The sequence below is a fragment of the Eutrigla gurnardus genome (genome assembly GCF_963514095.1).
Source record: "Eutrigla gurnardus genome assembly, chromosome: 12".
In the NCBI taxonomy this organism is placed as follows: Eukaryota; Metazoa; Chordata; class Actinopteri; order Perciformes; family Triglidae; genus Eutrigla; species Eutrigla gurnardus.
In genome coordinates, this window is record NC_139926.1 from 28,126,148 (window position 1) to 28,143,570 (window position 17,423).

The following is a 17,423-nucleotide window of genomic DNA, read 5'->3' on the forward strand; positions in this document are numbered from 1 at the left end:
CTGTTGACAGTAGAGACCTAATATTTTGGATTTGTCCTAGTAACAACTGTGTCTTTACTTGAATTTTTTCAGGACATTCTGAGATGGTCAGGTGGGAAGATTTTCAGAAATTTGATGAAATGACAAGGAATGACCCATAACAGTTGTGTGTGTGTTTAGATAGAACGTTGTGTGTGTGTTTAGATAGAACGTTGTGTGTGTGTGTGTGTGTGTGTGTTTTTAGATAGAACGTTGTGTGTGTGTGTTTAGATAGAACGTTGTGTGTGTGTGTGTGTGTGTTTAGATAGAACGTTGTGTGTGTGTGTGTGTGTGTTTAGATAGAACGTTGTGTGTGTGTGTTTAGATAGAACGTTGTGTGTGTGTGTGTGTTTAGATAGAACGTTGTGTGTGTGTGTTTAGATAGAACGTTGTGTGTGTTTAGATAGAACGTTGTGTGTGTGTGTGTGTGTGTGTGTTTAGATAGAACGTTGTGTGTGTGTGTGAGTTTAGATAGAACGTTGTGTGTGTGTGTTTAGATAGAAGGTTGTGTGTGTGTGTGTGTGTGTGTGTTTAGATAGAACGTTGTGTGTGTGTGTGTGTGTGTGTGTTTAGATAGAACGTTGTGTGTGTGTGTGTGTGTGTTTAGATAGAACGTTGTGTGTGTGTGTTTAGATAGAACATTGTGTGTGTGTGTGTGTGTTTAGATAGAACGTTGTGTGTGTGTGTGTGTTTAGATAGAACGTTGTGTGTGTGTGTTTAGATAGAACACCGTATCGTCCCTCCTCTGATGTGGCTCTGTGACCTCCGTTGGGTCTCGGAGGCGTAACATTCTGTTACGGCAGCGCTCAGACTGACGACGGGGCGGAATAACACGGAATCCTCCCACAACCAAAAGGCCGTCTAAAAGGGGCTAATGAAACGTCTTCTTCTTCTGTGGTGTCACAGGAAGGCAGCAGGGGAGGAGGAGACTTATAGTGGAGAAGACCACGCCCACCAAGCCCTCTTGACCAATCAGATGCTCCAGCTGTTGTCTTCATGTGAACAGCTGGTGGAGAAGGTGACGTTCTTACACATGAAGCAGATCCAGGAAGGAGATCAGGGTCCTGGTCTAGAACCAGGTGTAACTCACAGTAACTGAAATACATTCACTGTGTGCGTGTGTGTGTGTGTGTGTGTGTGTGTGTGTGTGTGTGTGTGTGTGTGTGTGTGTGTGTGTGTGTGTGTGTGTGTGTGTGTGTGTGTGTGTGTGTGTGTGCGCGCGTGTGTCTAGGTGAACAGCTGTATGTTTTCTAACAGCTGTGAAGCAGAACGACATTTAAATTTAACTGAAGCTGAAGAGACTCAGCTGAGAAGACAGATGGAGGTACACACACACACACACACACACACACAAAGGGTGTTTTAAATACAGCACATAATAATAATATAATAATAATAACTATTATTATTATTGGTATTCTTTTTTATAATATAAATTATTTATATATACAGTATAACAATTATATTATCTCTCATTTCTTCATCTCTGAAACTGTTTAATCATCAAACAATCAATAACTGATCAATCAATCAATCAATCAATCAGCAGCTCAACTGAAGTCACTTTCTGATTCTGGATCCAATCCAACTCATTGTGACGTTTGGAACCTGGTTTCTGTGTCTCCAGTCTGCAGGTCACAATGCAGAGAACATGAAGCGGATCCTGGATGAGATCAAGACTCTGCAGACCAGCAGGACTCTGCAGACCAGCAGGCCCAGTACCCGGCCTCCCGATGAACCCAGCAGACGGCTGTTCCCTCTGAAGGCCCTGACAGAACAGCTGAGGAGAGGCAGCACCGGCAGACAGACCAGAACCAGCCAGACCAGAAACAGCCAGACCAGAACCAGCCAGACCAGAACCAGCCCCACTCTGCTCGGTCCGTCTGCTGCTGGTATACCGAGTCCTGAACTCGCCGGTCGGCTTGATCTGGTCCTGAAGGAGCTGCAGAATCTGAACAGGAGTATGGAGTCCCAGCTGCAGCTGCTGAGCCCCTTCATCAGCTTCCTAAAGACAGCCCAGCAGGTCAGGGTCTCTTCTGGTCTCCACAGTCCAGATCTACGGACTAAAACAGACTGCGTCCTTAAACAAGCACCAGTGAGGAAGTTAGTTTTCATTTGTATGTTCATTTCACTCAGTTATACTAAGTGACCAACTATGTAACTTTAACTAGAACTCAAGTCACAATCCAAACTTTAGTTAAGTAAATACAACACACTGGGTCAAGAGATCTTTATGTACCAGATCAACAAATCACAAAACTTTTTGTGATTTACATTTTAAAAGCGTCACCTTGAATCTTTGGCAATTCATTTAGAATCAATCTTTAATGATGCTTCCAGTAGAATCGAACATGCCTCTCGTTGCACATTGGTGAGTAGAGATTGTTTTGTTTGCTGCTGTTAGCATGTAGCTAGGTTAGTGTTAGCTTCAGGTGGTTTGAACACAGCTGTCACCATAACAACAGTGTTTGAGCACCGAGAGGTTTCAGGATTCGATCACACCAGAAACATAGTCGTCCTCTGGTTCTGGTCTGGCATGGATAGTCCTCTGGTTTTGATCTGGCGGGGATAGTCCTCCTCTGGCATTTTTTCAAGATGCTCATAAAATGTTAAATCTTCTATCTTTTCATCGCCAGCCAATCAAATGCAGCTGGAGGCGGGCTTTACTACGTAACCACTTCCTTCCTGTGTTGATGGCGGTAGATTTGGAACTAACAATGGAAGGTTGATATTAGTGGTTTTTAATTAGGAGGAACGACATATTTGTCCAGTCTGTATATTTTTATGGTCTTTCTCTGCTCAACAGCAGAGCAGGTAGACACTTGTGATGATGATGTCACATCCCACTACAGAGCATCATTGTAAAGCTGCTGATCCTGAGTCCAGGAATATTTAAAGAATCTGTATGTTGTTTGTTCTGTCACTCAGAAGTAATACAGATTGAAGCCTTGAGGGGGCACTAGCAGCTTCGTACAACCAGTCAACATCTAGTTCTTGTTGGAGTGAAAGCATGACACCGTTGTATCCACTGTGGTCACATGACGTAGCTGTAGCTGACGGTGCTCCTGGTCTGCAGGTGGAGGAGGAGATGGACCAACTGAGGGAAATCTACAGAAAGAGAGCTGAGGAGGAAACTTTTAGTTCCAGGAATAAGAAGAGGCAGGTCGACGAATGCTGGCAGGATACGCTACAGAGGTTCCTCACCTGTCAGGAACTGGGAAACAACTACGTCCATACTGTTACCACGGTAACCAATCAGCTATGGGGGTTCACACATGTTTTTGATGAAATTAAACAGTACGAGAGTTTTCTGTGAATCAAGTGATTTTTATGGGTCTCAGATGTCGGGATCAACATTAAACCTGCAATGGGTGGTGTCGGTGGTGCAGCAGAAGGTGGAGCAACTCTGCAAAACCAAACAGGAAGTGAACGGGCTGCAGAGTCAGCAGCAGATCCACATCCAGCAGCAGTGGGAGTACTGCAGGAAATACCAGGAGAGACTGCACAATGTACGAACTCCACTGTTGTTCCGGTGGAACCTCATACTGCAGATTGTGCCTGCTACATAGTTTATGGGAGTAAAAAGTCTATTTCCCTCTAAAGTGTAGTTTTAGAAAGATCAAGTAGTAAATTACAAGTATCTCAGAACTGTACAATAATTGGGTGAATAGTGTTACTTTTCAACACTGCTGTACTTTCTCATATCCTGCAGGACTTGAACTGTGTTTCTGAGATGCTGGACTCCTGCACTCTGATGGATCTGGGTTCAGACATGCAGACCTCCAGGCTGCTGGAACGCTTCAGCCAGGCCAGACCACATCTTAACGTGAGTCTTCTGAGTGCATGGAGGACAATCAGAACTTTTGGATGTTTGGACTATTGCAAGTTTTGAAGTGTGGAGACTGATGGGACTTTGAAGGCCTGAGATTGTTGGAAACATTGGCCGATGGAACTGTTGGGACTCCTGAAATCACGAAGACCTTACATATAAGGCTTCTGGGACCATTGGTACTCCTGCTTTGACTGGTGGGATTGTTAGGAGCATTTTGACTTTTGTCAAAAACTGTCATGACTGATAGGAGTGCAGGGTAATTTGGGCAGTTTCAACTTTGGGTATCGTTGGACTGCTGGGACGACTGGGACTTTTAGGAACATTGGTCCTTTGTAGGCCTACTGCAGGCAGAATACGGGTCCCAATGGTAGTGGCTCTGGACCATTGGTACTACTTTGATTATTGGAACAACTGGGACTTTTGGGCGATTGGGAAAGTTGGACTGTTGGGAGTTTTGACCTCTGGCGACCTTTGAGACCACAGGGACCGTTGGACAGTGAAATATGAGGCGCTTGGGACCATTGAGATTCCATTCACTGGTGGAAAGTTTGGGACCATTTTATCTTTGGACTGTAGCGACTGATTGGAGTGCTGGGACTACTCATAGTGTAATCACAGCTGCCCATAAGTACCAACGGTTCAGAACCACTACCATCTGGACTTGTGGGTCTGCTGTGATTGTTGGACTGCAGTTATTGCTAGTAATTGGAACCTCTGGGACTCTGACAGGAAGGACTACTGGGTTTTTGGACTTCAAGAACTCTTTGTGACTGCTGGGTCTTGTGAAGTCCATGGACTACTTGTAGGTTAGACTTTTGGACTTCAGGTACAGACTCCAGGCACTTTTGTACGAAAGGGACAACTGAACCTTTTGGTTCTAATGACTGGACAAGATGTTACAGCATTAAAAATGTTTCTCCTGTTTCTCCAGCAACTAGATGCTGAGGTGGAGTTCATGGTGAAGAGCTGGGAGACTCTGAAAGGGTTAAAGGTGGAAGAGTTAAAGGGAGGAGCAGTTAAGGAGGAGGATCTGTCAGAGCTGCTGAAGCTCCAGGAGAGAGTGAAGAACAAAATCCATCAGAGCAAGTTGATCCTGCACCTGACCAGCAGCTTCCACCTCACCGCCAACCAGGTGAGTGAGGGACGGGGTTCTGCCAACCTTTAAACCTTGGCCCCGACAACAATAAGCAGCCAAGATGGCAGGTAGCAGGTAGTTACAGGGATTTTCCAATAACCCATGGGAGCCATCACTATCCCCAAGACTGAAGGACCAAATACTTTGTTTGTGAAGACTTGATGGATGTGTTTTGTTTTGGTGCAATTGTGGCTTTTTTTCATCCAATGGACAGCCAGCATCAGGAGTTTGCACACATACAAAAGAAATATAATGACAATCACAAAAAGTGCACTCACTCTCTGGTTGTAGCATTAAAACTGTCAACACTTCTTTGCTAAGTTAGGTACTGATGGTATATGCATGTACACGTACTGCTCTGCTTTTTCATGATTTAAACAGTTAAAGTAAAGGTAAATAAAATAAAGAAAAGTCCCTACAGAGATACATCTTTTTATTAAAGAGAGTTTGGACCCCAAATCCGAGACTGACGGAGGTAAGTATGTAAAAAGAGTTAATTAAATAAAGCAAGCATCAGGCAGTGGAGGCAGGAAGCCGGCTGGCTTGAAGAAATAATAACCACATAACACGACACCTTTAAGGAATAAAACTCTGCTGATCTCATTAAGCTCCAAATGTGTTCCCTAAATACAACGTACAGTGGTTGATTACCAGTGTTGTTTTCTGTGTGTCCAGCTGGAGGTGCTGCTCCAGTCAGACCTTTTAACTGGTCCATGTGGATCCAGTGAGGCTGAACAGAGTCGAGAACAGATCCAGAGTCTGTTAAAGACAGCCTCAAACCTGAAGAGCGACGTCTGCACCGCCGTCAGACACACCGTGAGTCCTGGAGTACTTCCTGATTCTACTACATCTATCCGACATTTATCCAGCTGATGATACTTTCTCTGCTGATACTTATTACTAACTATATGACACAACACAAACTATATTCTTATATCTATTGATTGAAATTTAGTACTACATTGCTGTACTTCTACTTCAGTACTAAGTACTCTGTGTACCACCGTCAGGGTCTGACGTGTTTCCGAGTGAACCAGCTGGAGATTCGTCTTCTCTCTCTGGAGCGTCTTTGTGTGTCACGGCTGAATGAAGCGGCTCATCGTGAGGACAATCTCCGCAGAGGTCAGCTGACCCGCCTCCTCAATGGTGACATCACCCAGGTGAGACCTGACATCACCCAGGTGAGACCTGATGTCTCCTTTTTTCCTCTCACATGTTCCCTAATCTGTAGATGGATACTTAGTAATGTAGAGACACACTTCCCTGGACAGGTGACTGCTGACACACAGCTCCGATTGATCGGTCTGTACCACCAGCAGAAGGTGCTGTTCACTCAGATCAATAAGATGTGTCTTCATTCAGGAGACACTCGTCTCTCTCTCTCTCCCCTGGACCTCATGGATCACTTTGACAGACTTTTTTAGAGTAAAATGAATAGAAGCAGAGTTGTTGTTCAGCTGCAGTTTCTCTAATGTCCTCTAGATGCTGCTCCTATAAAAAGAAAAGAAAATGAATTATTTCATTCAAGAGTTAACGTCAAAAGATGAACAGTCAGAAGGCAGAGCATAATATAAAATTCTTTAAATTAAAATGGTGTAGAGCAGAGAACAGTGTTTACCTGAGGGAAACCAGAGGGTGGGTGCCATGTTTCCATGACAACACCATATGTCAGAACGCAATGATCAGCCATAACCACCGCATGAGAGTAGTCCCTTGGGGCAGTGAGCCGAACCGGGGCAGCAGGTGAGTCTGTCATGGTTTCAGTAAACACATCAGTTCAACAGTGGTTAGACCTGTTGGGGTCCAGACCAGGGCCAGACCAAGTCTGGAACACTACACCAACACTTATCCTACAGCAAAAAAGAATATTCTCCCTCAGGTTAGCTGTTAGCACTGTTAGCTGCTATCAGCCGGCTCAGCTGTTGGGAGGCAACAGAAATGCTCTGCTGCCACCAGCGAGTAGCGACTTCCTGTAACTGATGTCACTTGATGAAATCGGGATCTTTTGGCTCCAGTACAAGATGGAGATAAACGATGAACACAGACTCATGACGCTCTTTAAATCAGTAAATCTGTAAATCGTAGAATATAAACGTTTGACTGGTTTTGACATTTTACTTGGGTCACTGGTTCAATCTGCTGTGTCATTGAGCAGCAGCTGCTTGAGGCATTTGGGGGAGGGGAGGGGGGGTGGACAGATACACAAGCAGTCAGCCAACGGGTATTTCCCATCATGCACCTGGTGCTGCGTGTCACCAGCACACTAAAAGCTGCAGGAGCAGCTGGTTGGACATCAGAGACTCACTGCTACACAAATAGGATTAAAAAAACACACTGATCTGAATCACTCTCAACCAGGACAAAGTATTTCAAGAACTAAATACTGTTTATCACATATTCTGCCAAATATCTTCAGCAGGTTTTTCTCTTGTGTTGCAGCTTCAGATGGAAAATAAAAAAATCATCTGTGAAAATGTTGTTGTTTTTACAGGTTTCTGAGTAAGTGGATATTCTCTTAAAGTTTGCAGATGGTTTACAGTCTTTAAAGCTCCACAGTACCGAACAAGGAACTAGATATCGGTGGAGGTATTTCACCAGTAAGTGGTGCTATAGACCAACGTTCTGATGAACCAGAAGTTCACGAATACCATATTGGTTGTATCCGGTATTCCACCAGCAAACCCACAAGTACCCAGGAGGACCATGAAGTACACCATGAAGTACCTCATGAAGTACCTGGTAGCATACATGTTTCAGTTGGGGGCCAAAAATACCAGGGAACGATGCAAAGAAGTAGTAAGACACAAAGCAGAAGAACTTTTAGATTAGTTTAATATTGTATCTTGTTTATTGTTGCATTATGGTATTTGTTCCTTCAGCATCTCCTGATGTATGAAGGGTGTCATATGAAAGCCTTCCTCTGTCCGGAGACAATGTGCCAACAAAACTCAAAAAGCAGAACTTACAGTGACATGATTATGATAAGTGTTAACAGCTTTAGTGCCAAAATGAACAAGTTAGAGACATTTAGACAATAGATGATTTAACTGAGTTTGATCAGAATTAGTGTGTGCTTGTTATTATGAATTTAGATGTTATAATCGTGTAACATGCTGTCTCCATATAAATGAATTTGTAATGATAAAATTACATTCAAAGATGATAAATTGTCATGTTGAATTATCGGCCAGTTCTATTTATGGTTACTTCATGGGACTTGGGACAGTTGGTAGAACTTGGAGGTAATGATGTATTCATGATCTTCTGGTTTCCTTGATGACATTCTGGGATGCTTCCTGGTACTTCCTGGTACTTCCATGTCTGAGGTACCTTGTGGTTTTCTTCATGATAAAGTCACTGTATTAGCTCTGCATAGTTTTTTAACCTTGTTACCTTATGAAGTGCTCCTCAGTCTTAATCCAGGCTTTCCCCAGTCCGACGTCCTCTCCCTGGCATTTCTTCATCTGTTCAACAAATAGACGACACTGTCTCTGTCTCAGCTGTCCTCAGCTGAAAGATCAGCTATCTGACACCGAAATGTCCCTCCAGCTCTAAAAATAATCTCACCAAAGCTCCGTGGACTACCAGTTACATCAACGTTACACAGCGAAAACAGCTCGGACTAAAGAGCACATAATGGATGTGAGGCAATGAAGTATCTCTCAATTATCTGTTGGATTACAATGAAATCTTCTTCATTCATATATGTTACCCAGAGGATGAATCCTTCTGACTGTTGTGATTCTGTGACTTTACATCTAGCGTCACCAATAAGTTGATGTTTTCAGCTTTTAGTGAAATCACACGTTCTCAGGTCCACCTGGTCAAATACCAATATTTCCATAGGAATCATTAGTTCTGCAGGTCTTTGATCATAAAATGTTGACCTGATGGAGGTGCTAGATGAAAAGTCAAGAGAACAGCCACAGAAGCCTCATTTTCAGGTAAACTAATTAAGGCAAACTCATTAAATATGAACTAATATTCAGTGTATGCGATGGAATAGTGGCCCTGGAACCCCCTAGCCGGCAGCTCCTTCTCTCTGGCTGGTTGCTCCCTGTCGGATACCCAGCTAACATGTTTTCTAATCTTTCAGCTTCATGAATCCTTTAAGGAGCAGAAGAAGCGCTTCAGCAATCTGAGGTTCAACTACCTGAAGAGAAATGACCGTACCAGGAACACGAAGGCCGTCAGGAACCAGCTGCAGCAGGTGGAGCTGTGTGAGGAGAAGCTGCAGGTGAGCCCTGATCCTGATCTGAACCTCGTAATGTGTTTTTGATTCTAAAGCAACAAAAGGTCTGCAGGATGCCCGGTAGCCTAGTGGTTAGGGTGATGCCAGATATGGGCAAATTTACAGCTATGTGTTAAACAACAACGTACCTGCTTTGCTAGCTCCAGGATTCCAGGACTTGCCTCAGCAGCACCGCTTTGTTCGTCCAGTATCTGGATCAACTTTAATCTCTGCCTGCCACGTTGCTGGCCAGCACAAGCTTACCTGTCTGTCCCGCCGCGATACTGCTATTCCCCATATCGTCAGCTCTGCCGGACTCTGGCTGGCTTCCCTCGCTGACCCCTCCACTTCACCGGGTTGATCCTCTCTCTCCATGCGGGGTGCTCCGGGTGTCCGCCTCCTCCACGCCGGCTGCTTGGGTCTGGTTATGTTGTGGATTATCCCATGGATGCTCCTGGAATGTGTGTTCCTTTGCTGAACACCTGGCACTCGGTCCCAAACAACACGGGAATCTGTCCAATCTCCATCCCCTTCTTAAGGCCTCTCAACCTACTACAAAGCAATGTCACTTGAAACACTGGCACAGTCACACCCATTAATAAAGACCCCATCCTGAATGAATTTATGAAGGACAATACCATTGAGTTCCTCTGCCTTACTGAATCCTAGCAAATACCCCTGGATACTTAATCTATGAATCTATTTCTTTTAGACACTTCGTTCCCTGGTACACTCCTGAACTTAACACGTTGTTCTATCTGAACCTGCAGGCGCTCAGGAAACGTCTGCAGGAAGTAACGGTCCGGCTGGGGTCAGAGGTCAAGGATGTGGGAGTGGCCAGGGAGACGGAGGATTCCGTCAATGAGCTGCAGAGACAGGTGGGACAGTTTGAGAGAAGCGTCAGAGAACACCAAGAAACACTGGAGATGACCTGCATCCTGCAGCGAGCCATGGAGCAGGTTATTATTATATACACAACGGTACTGTTTATATGGCCTGCACTACCTTAACGTCTTGTTTGGTTTCATAGTATCAGTTCTGGTGCAAGGAGGCCAGCGCCACCATCGCTCATGTCAGGAAGTTTTCCTCCGAGTGTCGCAGCACAGAAGCCGTCTCCGTTCTCTACCGGCAGTTTGAGAAGTTTGTCTGGCCAACAGTTCCTCAGCAGCAGGAGAGGATCAGTCAGATCACTGAGCTGGCTGTCAGGCTGCATGGTGGGTAACAACAGCTGGCGTGGCTCCTGGAACATAGAGTCATCATGATTACCGGCCCCTTTAAAATACATCCAAAAATGCCTCTAGAAAGTGAAAAAAGTGTGCAGGTGTAGAGAACCATCCAGTCACGTCTCACCTGAAGCATTAAGTTTGATTTATTTAGTGGCTGGCTAGTTAGCTCGCTAGCTAGCTAACTCCATGCTACAGTTACAGAACATAAAAGCACGACTGTGTTTAACTTATTGTTCATTATAGACCTTTACATTACCTTATGCTAATTGCTAATCATGAATGCTATTTGCTAGCATAATGGCTACTGTTATAATTATGATGCATTAAGTGCTATAAAGGTCAGTTCTAGTGATGAAATAGGCCTACAGTTTAGACTCTTTTTGAATTTGAGTTTACATGCAGGACTGGGATATGTGTATGCTAGCGATTAGCATTAGCGATGATAAGTGACAGGCTAATTGAAAGAGTGAGGGTTACTCTTCACAGCTACAGAGACAGGTTGCCAGATCTGATTGCCAGTTTCTAGACTATTCACAACTTAAAACCCAATTCAATTGGTCAACAGTTCTTTGGTGCTGCCTCTATATATGTGACCTGACAACCAATCAGCTTATAATATATATAATAAGACAATATTATCATTTAAATTCTTTGACCTTAAATGTCAACATTTGGAGCTGAATCAATCAGCAACACTATTATTCCTGATCCATTGGATTCCAGCTGAACAACGTGGTTATTGGGTTTAGTTTCTATGGTTCTGCTGTGTTTCAGGGCGGGAGGAAGGCCGCCGCTACGTCGAGAAGACGCTCGGTAAACACTCAGAGATGGTGGACGCCATCAGACAGCTGAGTGACCAACTGATGGAGCTGGAGGGCAAACTGAAGGTGAATACTACTCACATGTACTTTACATTCAGATCACTTTGTAGAGATTAGAAAAGTGTAACAGAAGACATTTTGATTCAGTGTTGTGATTTAATAATATGAATTTTGAAATATTTCAGGGTTTCACATTTAGGCAGAATCTGGTGAAATGAATATGATTATTTAATATTTACACACTGATTTCACAGCTGGAAAGTCTCAAACAGCAGCAGAACGACGAAGAGAAAAAAGAAGAGAAAGATGTAGTAATACTAAAGAAGAGGAAGAAGAAGAAGGAGCAAACAGATAACCGCAGCACACAGGAAGTGGCTGACATGGTAACATTTATTAAACCTTGAATGACAAAAAAGAATTAACGCTCAAAGGAACTGAACTAAAAAGCGCATGAATCTCAAATCCAGAAATGAGAGGAGTGGTAGTTCCTCTGTGCCTGAACAGGAAACCAGGAACGGACCTTGTTTTTCAAGATAAAATCTTAAAAGGGAATTTCAGACAGCAATGTGTATCTTCGGCTTGTCAACAAACCTTTCCCACATCTTTAATACATTATTGATATTATTCAACTTTCAAAGGACATTCATACAATATGAGGCGTTCTATCATTGATTTATCTGTCCTGTGCTTTCAGTACGAGCTGAAGGAGACAGGCCACACCCCTGAACTGACCACCAAGCATGATGGGAAGGAGGTTCCTGGGAAGAGGCAGACCACAGCCGACAGGTACATTGAAGGAAGGAGAAGGTCATAACAGTTCATCCTGAGGCGAACATGAACCATGAACATTTCATCATAGTCCATCCAGCAGCTGGTGAAGCTCATGGTGGCGTCAGAGGATCAGCAATGTCTAGATACAAAGTCTAAAACTAGATACAGTCTACCATGGTCCTCCATGTCTTAAGGCGGGTCCACACCGGACCGAAAATCGGCGTCTTTGAGAGAGTCGGCGTCCGTGACATGAGTCTCCTTGGTGTGGTCGCTCGAATCGGCCCACGTCGGCGTTTATTTCAGCTGATTCAAATGTGTAATCCGCCATTCGAGTCGGCCATATTAAGTAGCCCGACTTCATTTACCGACGCGAGTCGGGCAGTCGGTGCGGTGTGCACCCGCCTTTAGACCTCACCGCTGTGAACCAGACCAGAATGTGGGATGGTTTTCTCTCAGTGACACAAGGGGAAGACACGGCCTCCATTCTGTTCACTTCTCTTTTAATACACAAATCTATTTGTTATCATTCGCACTTCAAACTCCTCAGACCAATACTGAGTTTGATAGATTAGCTTTTGTTTTTCCCACCGAATAAATTTAAACGTAATTATTTCACAAACTGCTGTGACAATGGACTGGGTTGTAACAGTGTTCCTGCTTTGGTAAATTCACGGTTTAAAATATTTTTTGGGGGTTTTCAGTAACAATTTGACACGGACAAACATAAGAATAGCAGTGAGGTACAGCTAAACAACCTGTTTACATAACTAAGCAAGACAAGAATAATAATAATAATAATAATAATAATAATGGATTGGATTTATATGGCGCTTTTCAAGACACTCAAAGCGCTCTGACAGGGTTCCGGGTTCCATTCATTCACACACAGTCATACCGGTGGTGGTAAACTACGATAGTAGCCACAGCTGCCCTGGGGCAGACTGACGGAAGCGTGGCTGCCATTCAGCGCCTACGGCCCCTCCGACCACCACCTCAAACATACAGCAGTCATACACATTCACACGAGGCAAGCTGGGTGAAGTGTCTTGCCCATGGACACAACGACCATGACACAGTGACAAGGGCGGGGATCGAACCGCCGACCCTCCGAACATTGGCCAACCCGCTCTACCAACTGAGCCACAGTCGCCCCGAGTCGAATTAGAGGGAAAGAAACACTGTATGTACAAGCTAGGTTGTATAACAAATCACATAAAAATGAATAAATGAAGCAGCATATAAAGAGCAACAATCCAAAAAGTCTTATCAACTCCTACCTATATAGCATGATAGAGCCCCCATTTCTGATGATAAAGGTCCACCGATTTAACATCCTGAATGACGCATTTTCCAGTGGAGCTAGTTCCCCCAGTTGGAACAGGTGCAGTGCAGTGGAGGCTTTCCAGTTCATAATAATATGTTTCCATCCAAGCATGCAGTTTGAACCCATTCCGCGTTAGATGGAGTTAAATCTTCTCAAACCATAGGATCTCCTAAGATGTCCAAACTAAGTGAAAGGAATATCTTGACCTGTGATTGTTTTCATGTAGTCATGAATACTAGACCAAAACTCCTGTACCGTTGGGCATCCCCATAGCATGTGGACTAGAGTATCATTATTGACAGTGCACCTCCAACCCTGCTCTATGTACCCTGGATGGGGTCCAATAAACTTTATGCAATATTTTAAATTGAATGAGTCTCGTTTTCAGTTCTCTCAACAACTTTTTGGAATTAATTTTGAAGGATTAAACTCCAGTTCTCTTCGAAGAAGTCAGTATTAAGCTCAGCATGGCTGTAAAAGTACATTTTCCCTGAATAAACAACAGTCAATGTTGATGATGACAAGTTGCTCCTCATATTTGTTATCTACTTAAATAATTAAATAGTCTTTGTGTCGTCTTTCCTTCAGACAGCAGTTGTACGATGAGAAGTTCATCTCCTCCTACTGCTCCATCCACTGCTTCAGCCTCCCCTGCTCACCAGTGGAGGCCATCCGACAGGTCCACACCGTACGCAGCCAATTACAGCCTGCTGCCACTGAGCCTCAGGCCACACCCCTCCCATCTGTGATTGGCCTATCGTTTTCTGACATCCAGAGGGAGTTTCAGAAGAAGGAGACGCAAGTAGTCTCTGCTTTCTGTGGATCAAACATCACACCGCTTCAGGTTAATCATTGAAAAGTGAAATTCCCATTTGCACTCTTAATAATTAAGAGCTAACTAGAACCATATGGAGTTCTTCAGCTTGTCCTCATAGGCGAACCCTTTTTAGTTCCTGGTTGAATCTTTTATAAAGGTTACTACAAAGAACCACTTTATATGCCAAGGGTTTTATATAGAACCCCCTTAAGGGCCAGGGCTGATCTGGTGCAGCTCAACCTACATCATGGTTCTGGTTCATAGTTCAGTTTTTGGTGGTGTCAAAAGTCACTTCATTGATTACATTTAATAATAATAATAATAATACATATGTTTTATATAGTGCTTTTCAAGGTACCCAAAGACGCTTTACAAAAAATCACAAAACAAAAAGGATACAAATGGACAATACATACAGAACATACATGTATACAAACACATACAGATACTCAAAAACAACAATACAGAGAGAGTAGATAGAAAAAGAGAGAGGGTGGAAAATGATTCGTCAGGTGTTGTAAGTGATGTTGAAGAGATGGGTTTTGAGATGACTTTTGAAGGACGGCAGTGAATCGGAGTTACGGATGGCCAGGGGGATGGAGTTCCAGAGGGTAGGGGCGGCAACGGTGAAGGCTCTGTCCCCTGTGGTGTGGTATTTTATCCAAATTTGATTTAGTATTCAAACTATAAAGTAGATATAAATGTACAACTAATACCTACACAGTTCCTGTGACAGTAAGAAGTATATGTACATGTTTTTACCCAGGATGCACCAGCAGGAGGCCTGTCAGAGGTGCAGCTTCAGCTACAGGAAGTGATGACAGAGGATTCTCTCTCCAGTGGTGATTACGATTGTGTGTCACCTGACGACATTTCCCTGCCACCGCTGGCAGAGACGCCAGAGTCCATCATGGTTCAATCAGACTTCGAGGAGGCCCCCTGCTTCAGCTCCCATAGCATTCAGATCCACCAGTACAGCCACCAGTCAGAACACAGTGGTACTGGTACTGCTACTGGTGCATTCCAACAAAAGAGAGAGTCCAGACAGACAGAGAGTTGTCCAACCACTCCAACCATCCATCACAGCAGCACCAGGTCTGTAGGACAAATCCCAGAACAGAACAAGATTACATTGTATGTTGTTATGATTCTGGGCACCTTTCAGTCAAAAAGTGTTGAGGTTTGATACCCAGCCTTACTGTAGATAAGTTCCATCAAAGACGGCATAAAACAGGAGCCGGGACAAGGACAGTGCAACAAAAGTGGCAGGACACGTTTCTTGGTGTGAGCTTGTTTCTGTTGTGTGTTTTGCAGGTTCAGACCAGAGTCCAGTTCGTCAGTCCAGAGTTCACTGACGGTTCCTGCTTCAAGTGTCCTCACCAGTGCTCTGTGCAGCATCCTGAAGACTGGAAAGACCAGCACAGCCAACATCTTCCAGAGTGCTGACTTGAGTGCCCCTGATCCGAGTATCCCCTCTGGATCTACACCAGTCCACAAGAGCAACACTCCAGATAGTTGTTACAGCAAGGTCAACAACGTCCTTGAGAAGAAGAGCCCCTCACACACTGATCCCTTATTAAAGGAGCACTACAGTCAGTACAATCAGCCTCAGATGAGTACAGGTACCCAGGGTAAGAACATCCCGAATATGGCATCCAAAGGGGAGACCAACACCCTCCCCCATGCCAGCTATATTCCTCAGCTCTTTAATGCCCCAGACCCTGATTTCTACAAGGTCAAGACTCCTTGGCAAGGCACTAAGATCCTCAAATGCAGCACTACTTTTCCTCAAAACAGAACTGCCATTTGTCAAGACAAAAGTTGTTTACAGTCCATCCCTGACTCTAAGAGAGGCCTCCATGAAGAAACAAGTTCCTCCCAAACTAGGATGAAAACATCCCCTATCAAACCTAACAGGGACAGACTCACTAACAGCAGTACAATTACCCAGCAGACCATTTGTTTCCAGTCCTCCTCTCCAGAAAGACCATTATCCCAGAGGGGGACCCTGCCACAAATCGATCTTGTTCCCCAGACCAGAATGTTCACTCTGCCCACCAGCCTTGTGGACCCTGTTTTCCACCAAGACAGGACCCGACACACAACCCCAGCTAAACAAACTGCTTACTGCCAGTCCTCCCCTTCAAACAGCCATTGCACCTTCGCACCGGCCAGCAGAAATCTCAGGTCCCAAAGTCCGGTCTCCCAGGGTAGTGGAGGTTTACCTGAGATCCATGCCCTCATCCACCCAGAGCCAAACAACATCAGCAACATCAGTATATCCAGCAGTACCATAACTGGCAATAATAAATTCAGCAGCAAGCAGAGCCACTCCCTCTACGAGTCCTTGACCTCCACATGTGCCCAACAGTGTGTGCATGCCTCTCGCATATCCCTTTGCAGCTCTGCCAAGCCTACTGCTTCTTCTCAACCTGAACCACAGACTCAAGCTTTGGCTCAGCAGGCTAATCCGCATGTCACCCACCTTTCCTTTCCACCCCATCTATTAACTCCAGACCAAGACCCAAACGTTTGTCAGCCCATAGCCATCCGTGAGGAGATCAGGCTTACTCCTCAGATCCAAGGGCCTCCCCTTCCTGCTCCTCTTCCCCAGGGAAAAGCCTTCAAACCTGGCCCTCCCTGCTCCACCAGGCCTCTGTCTAGAGCTACCATCATGGAGGGCTCTCGAGTGATGCTAGAGGTGGAGGTGATGGGACACCCAGAGCCCACGCTCACCTGGTGGGTAGCATATAACCAGCTCCACAATAAGCTATCTTTAGAAAATTATTGATACACAACTCACCTTGAAGCACCCCTCACACCTGCATGAACAAGTGGAATTGGTCTTGATCTTTGAAGGTTAACCCTAATCGTGCATTCACCAGCCTGATAGGGCGACGGGTTCATTATAGCGCCGTGGTGCATTCAGTGTTTGTCCAGCATTTACACCTACGCCATAGAACCCACGTTAACACGCAGTAGAGCCCCTCTTGCTGTGAGGCAGTGCTACCCACTACACCACAGTGCAGCCCACATAGTAACAGAATAAATTAAATACATTTCTAGCTTTCAATTGAGCTGGAGAGGTCATGTTCCCAACAGGTTGTTCCTCCTGAAAGTAATAGGACACCATTAGTGTTCTATTATTTTCAAGTGAACAAAAGAGTAGAACAATATCTAAGACAGGAAAAAGATCATGTTAACATGCTAACAAGCTATAAAACCATGCTTTGAGAGAGGCTGCACGC

The 17,423-nt window shown here is 44.6% G+C and overlaps 1 protein-coding gene across 1 annotated transcript in view; it reads left to right on the forward strand.

Annotated features, from left to right (window-relative positions):
- The window catches only part of ccdc141 (coiled-coil domain containing 141), a 35,440-nt gene that overhangs the window by 16,910 nt on the left and 1,107 nt on the right, over positions 1 to 17,423 (forward strand). The window contains exons 9-27 of the mRNA XM_084022150.1: positions 925 to 1,036; positions 1,250 to 1,342; positions 1,646 to 2,041; positions 3,095 to 3,265; positions 3,360 to 3,527; positions 3,731 to 3,844; positions 4,782 to 4,982; positions 5,661 to 5,801; positions 5,996 to 6,145; positions 9,082 to 9,222; positions 9,378 to 9,424; positions 9,929 to 10,175; positions 10,247 to 10,430; positions 11,217 to 11,329; positions 11,518 to 11,646; positions 11,958 to 12,049; positions 13,947 to 14,202; positions 14,942 to 15,270; positions 15,490 to 16,914. Of these exons, the coding sequence (XP_083878276.1) occupies positions 925 to 1,036; positions 1,250 to 1,342; positions 1,646 to 2,041; positions 3,095 to 3,265; positions 3,360 to 3,527; positions 3,731 to 3,844; positions 4,782 to 4,982; positions 5,661 to 5,801; positions 5,996 to 6,145; positions 9,082 to 9,222; positions 9,378 to 9,424; positions 9,929 to 10,175; positions 10,247 to 10,430; positions 11,217 to 11,329; positions 11,518 to 11,646; positions 11,958 to 12,049; positions 13,947 to 14,202; positions 14,942 to 15,270; positions 15,490 to 16,914 (4,509 nt within the window). The remainder of the gene's footprint in view (positions 1 to 924; positions 1,037 to 1,249; positions 1,343 to 1,645; positions 2,042 to 3,094; positions 3,266 to 3,359; positions 3,528 to 3,730; positions 3,845 to 4,781; positions 4,983 to 5,660; positions 5,802 to 5,995; positions 6,146 to 9,081; positions 9,223 to 9,377; positions 9,425 to 9,928; positions 10,176 to 10,246; positions 10,431 to 11,216; positions 11,330 to 11,517; positions 11,647 to 11,957; positions 12,050 to 13,946; positions 14,203 to 14,941; positions 15,271 to 15,489; positions 16,915 to 17,423) is intronic.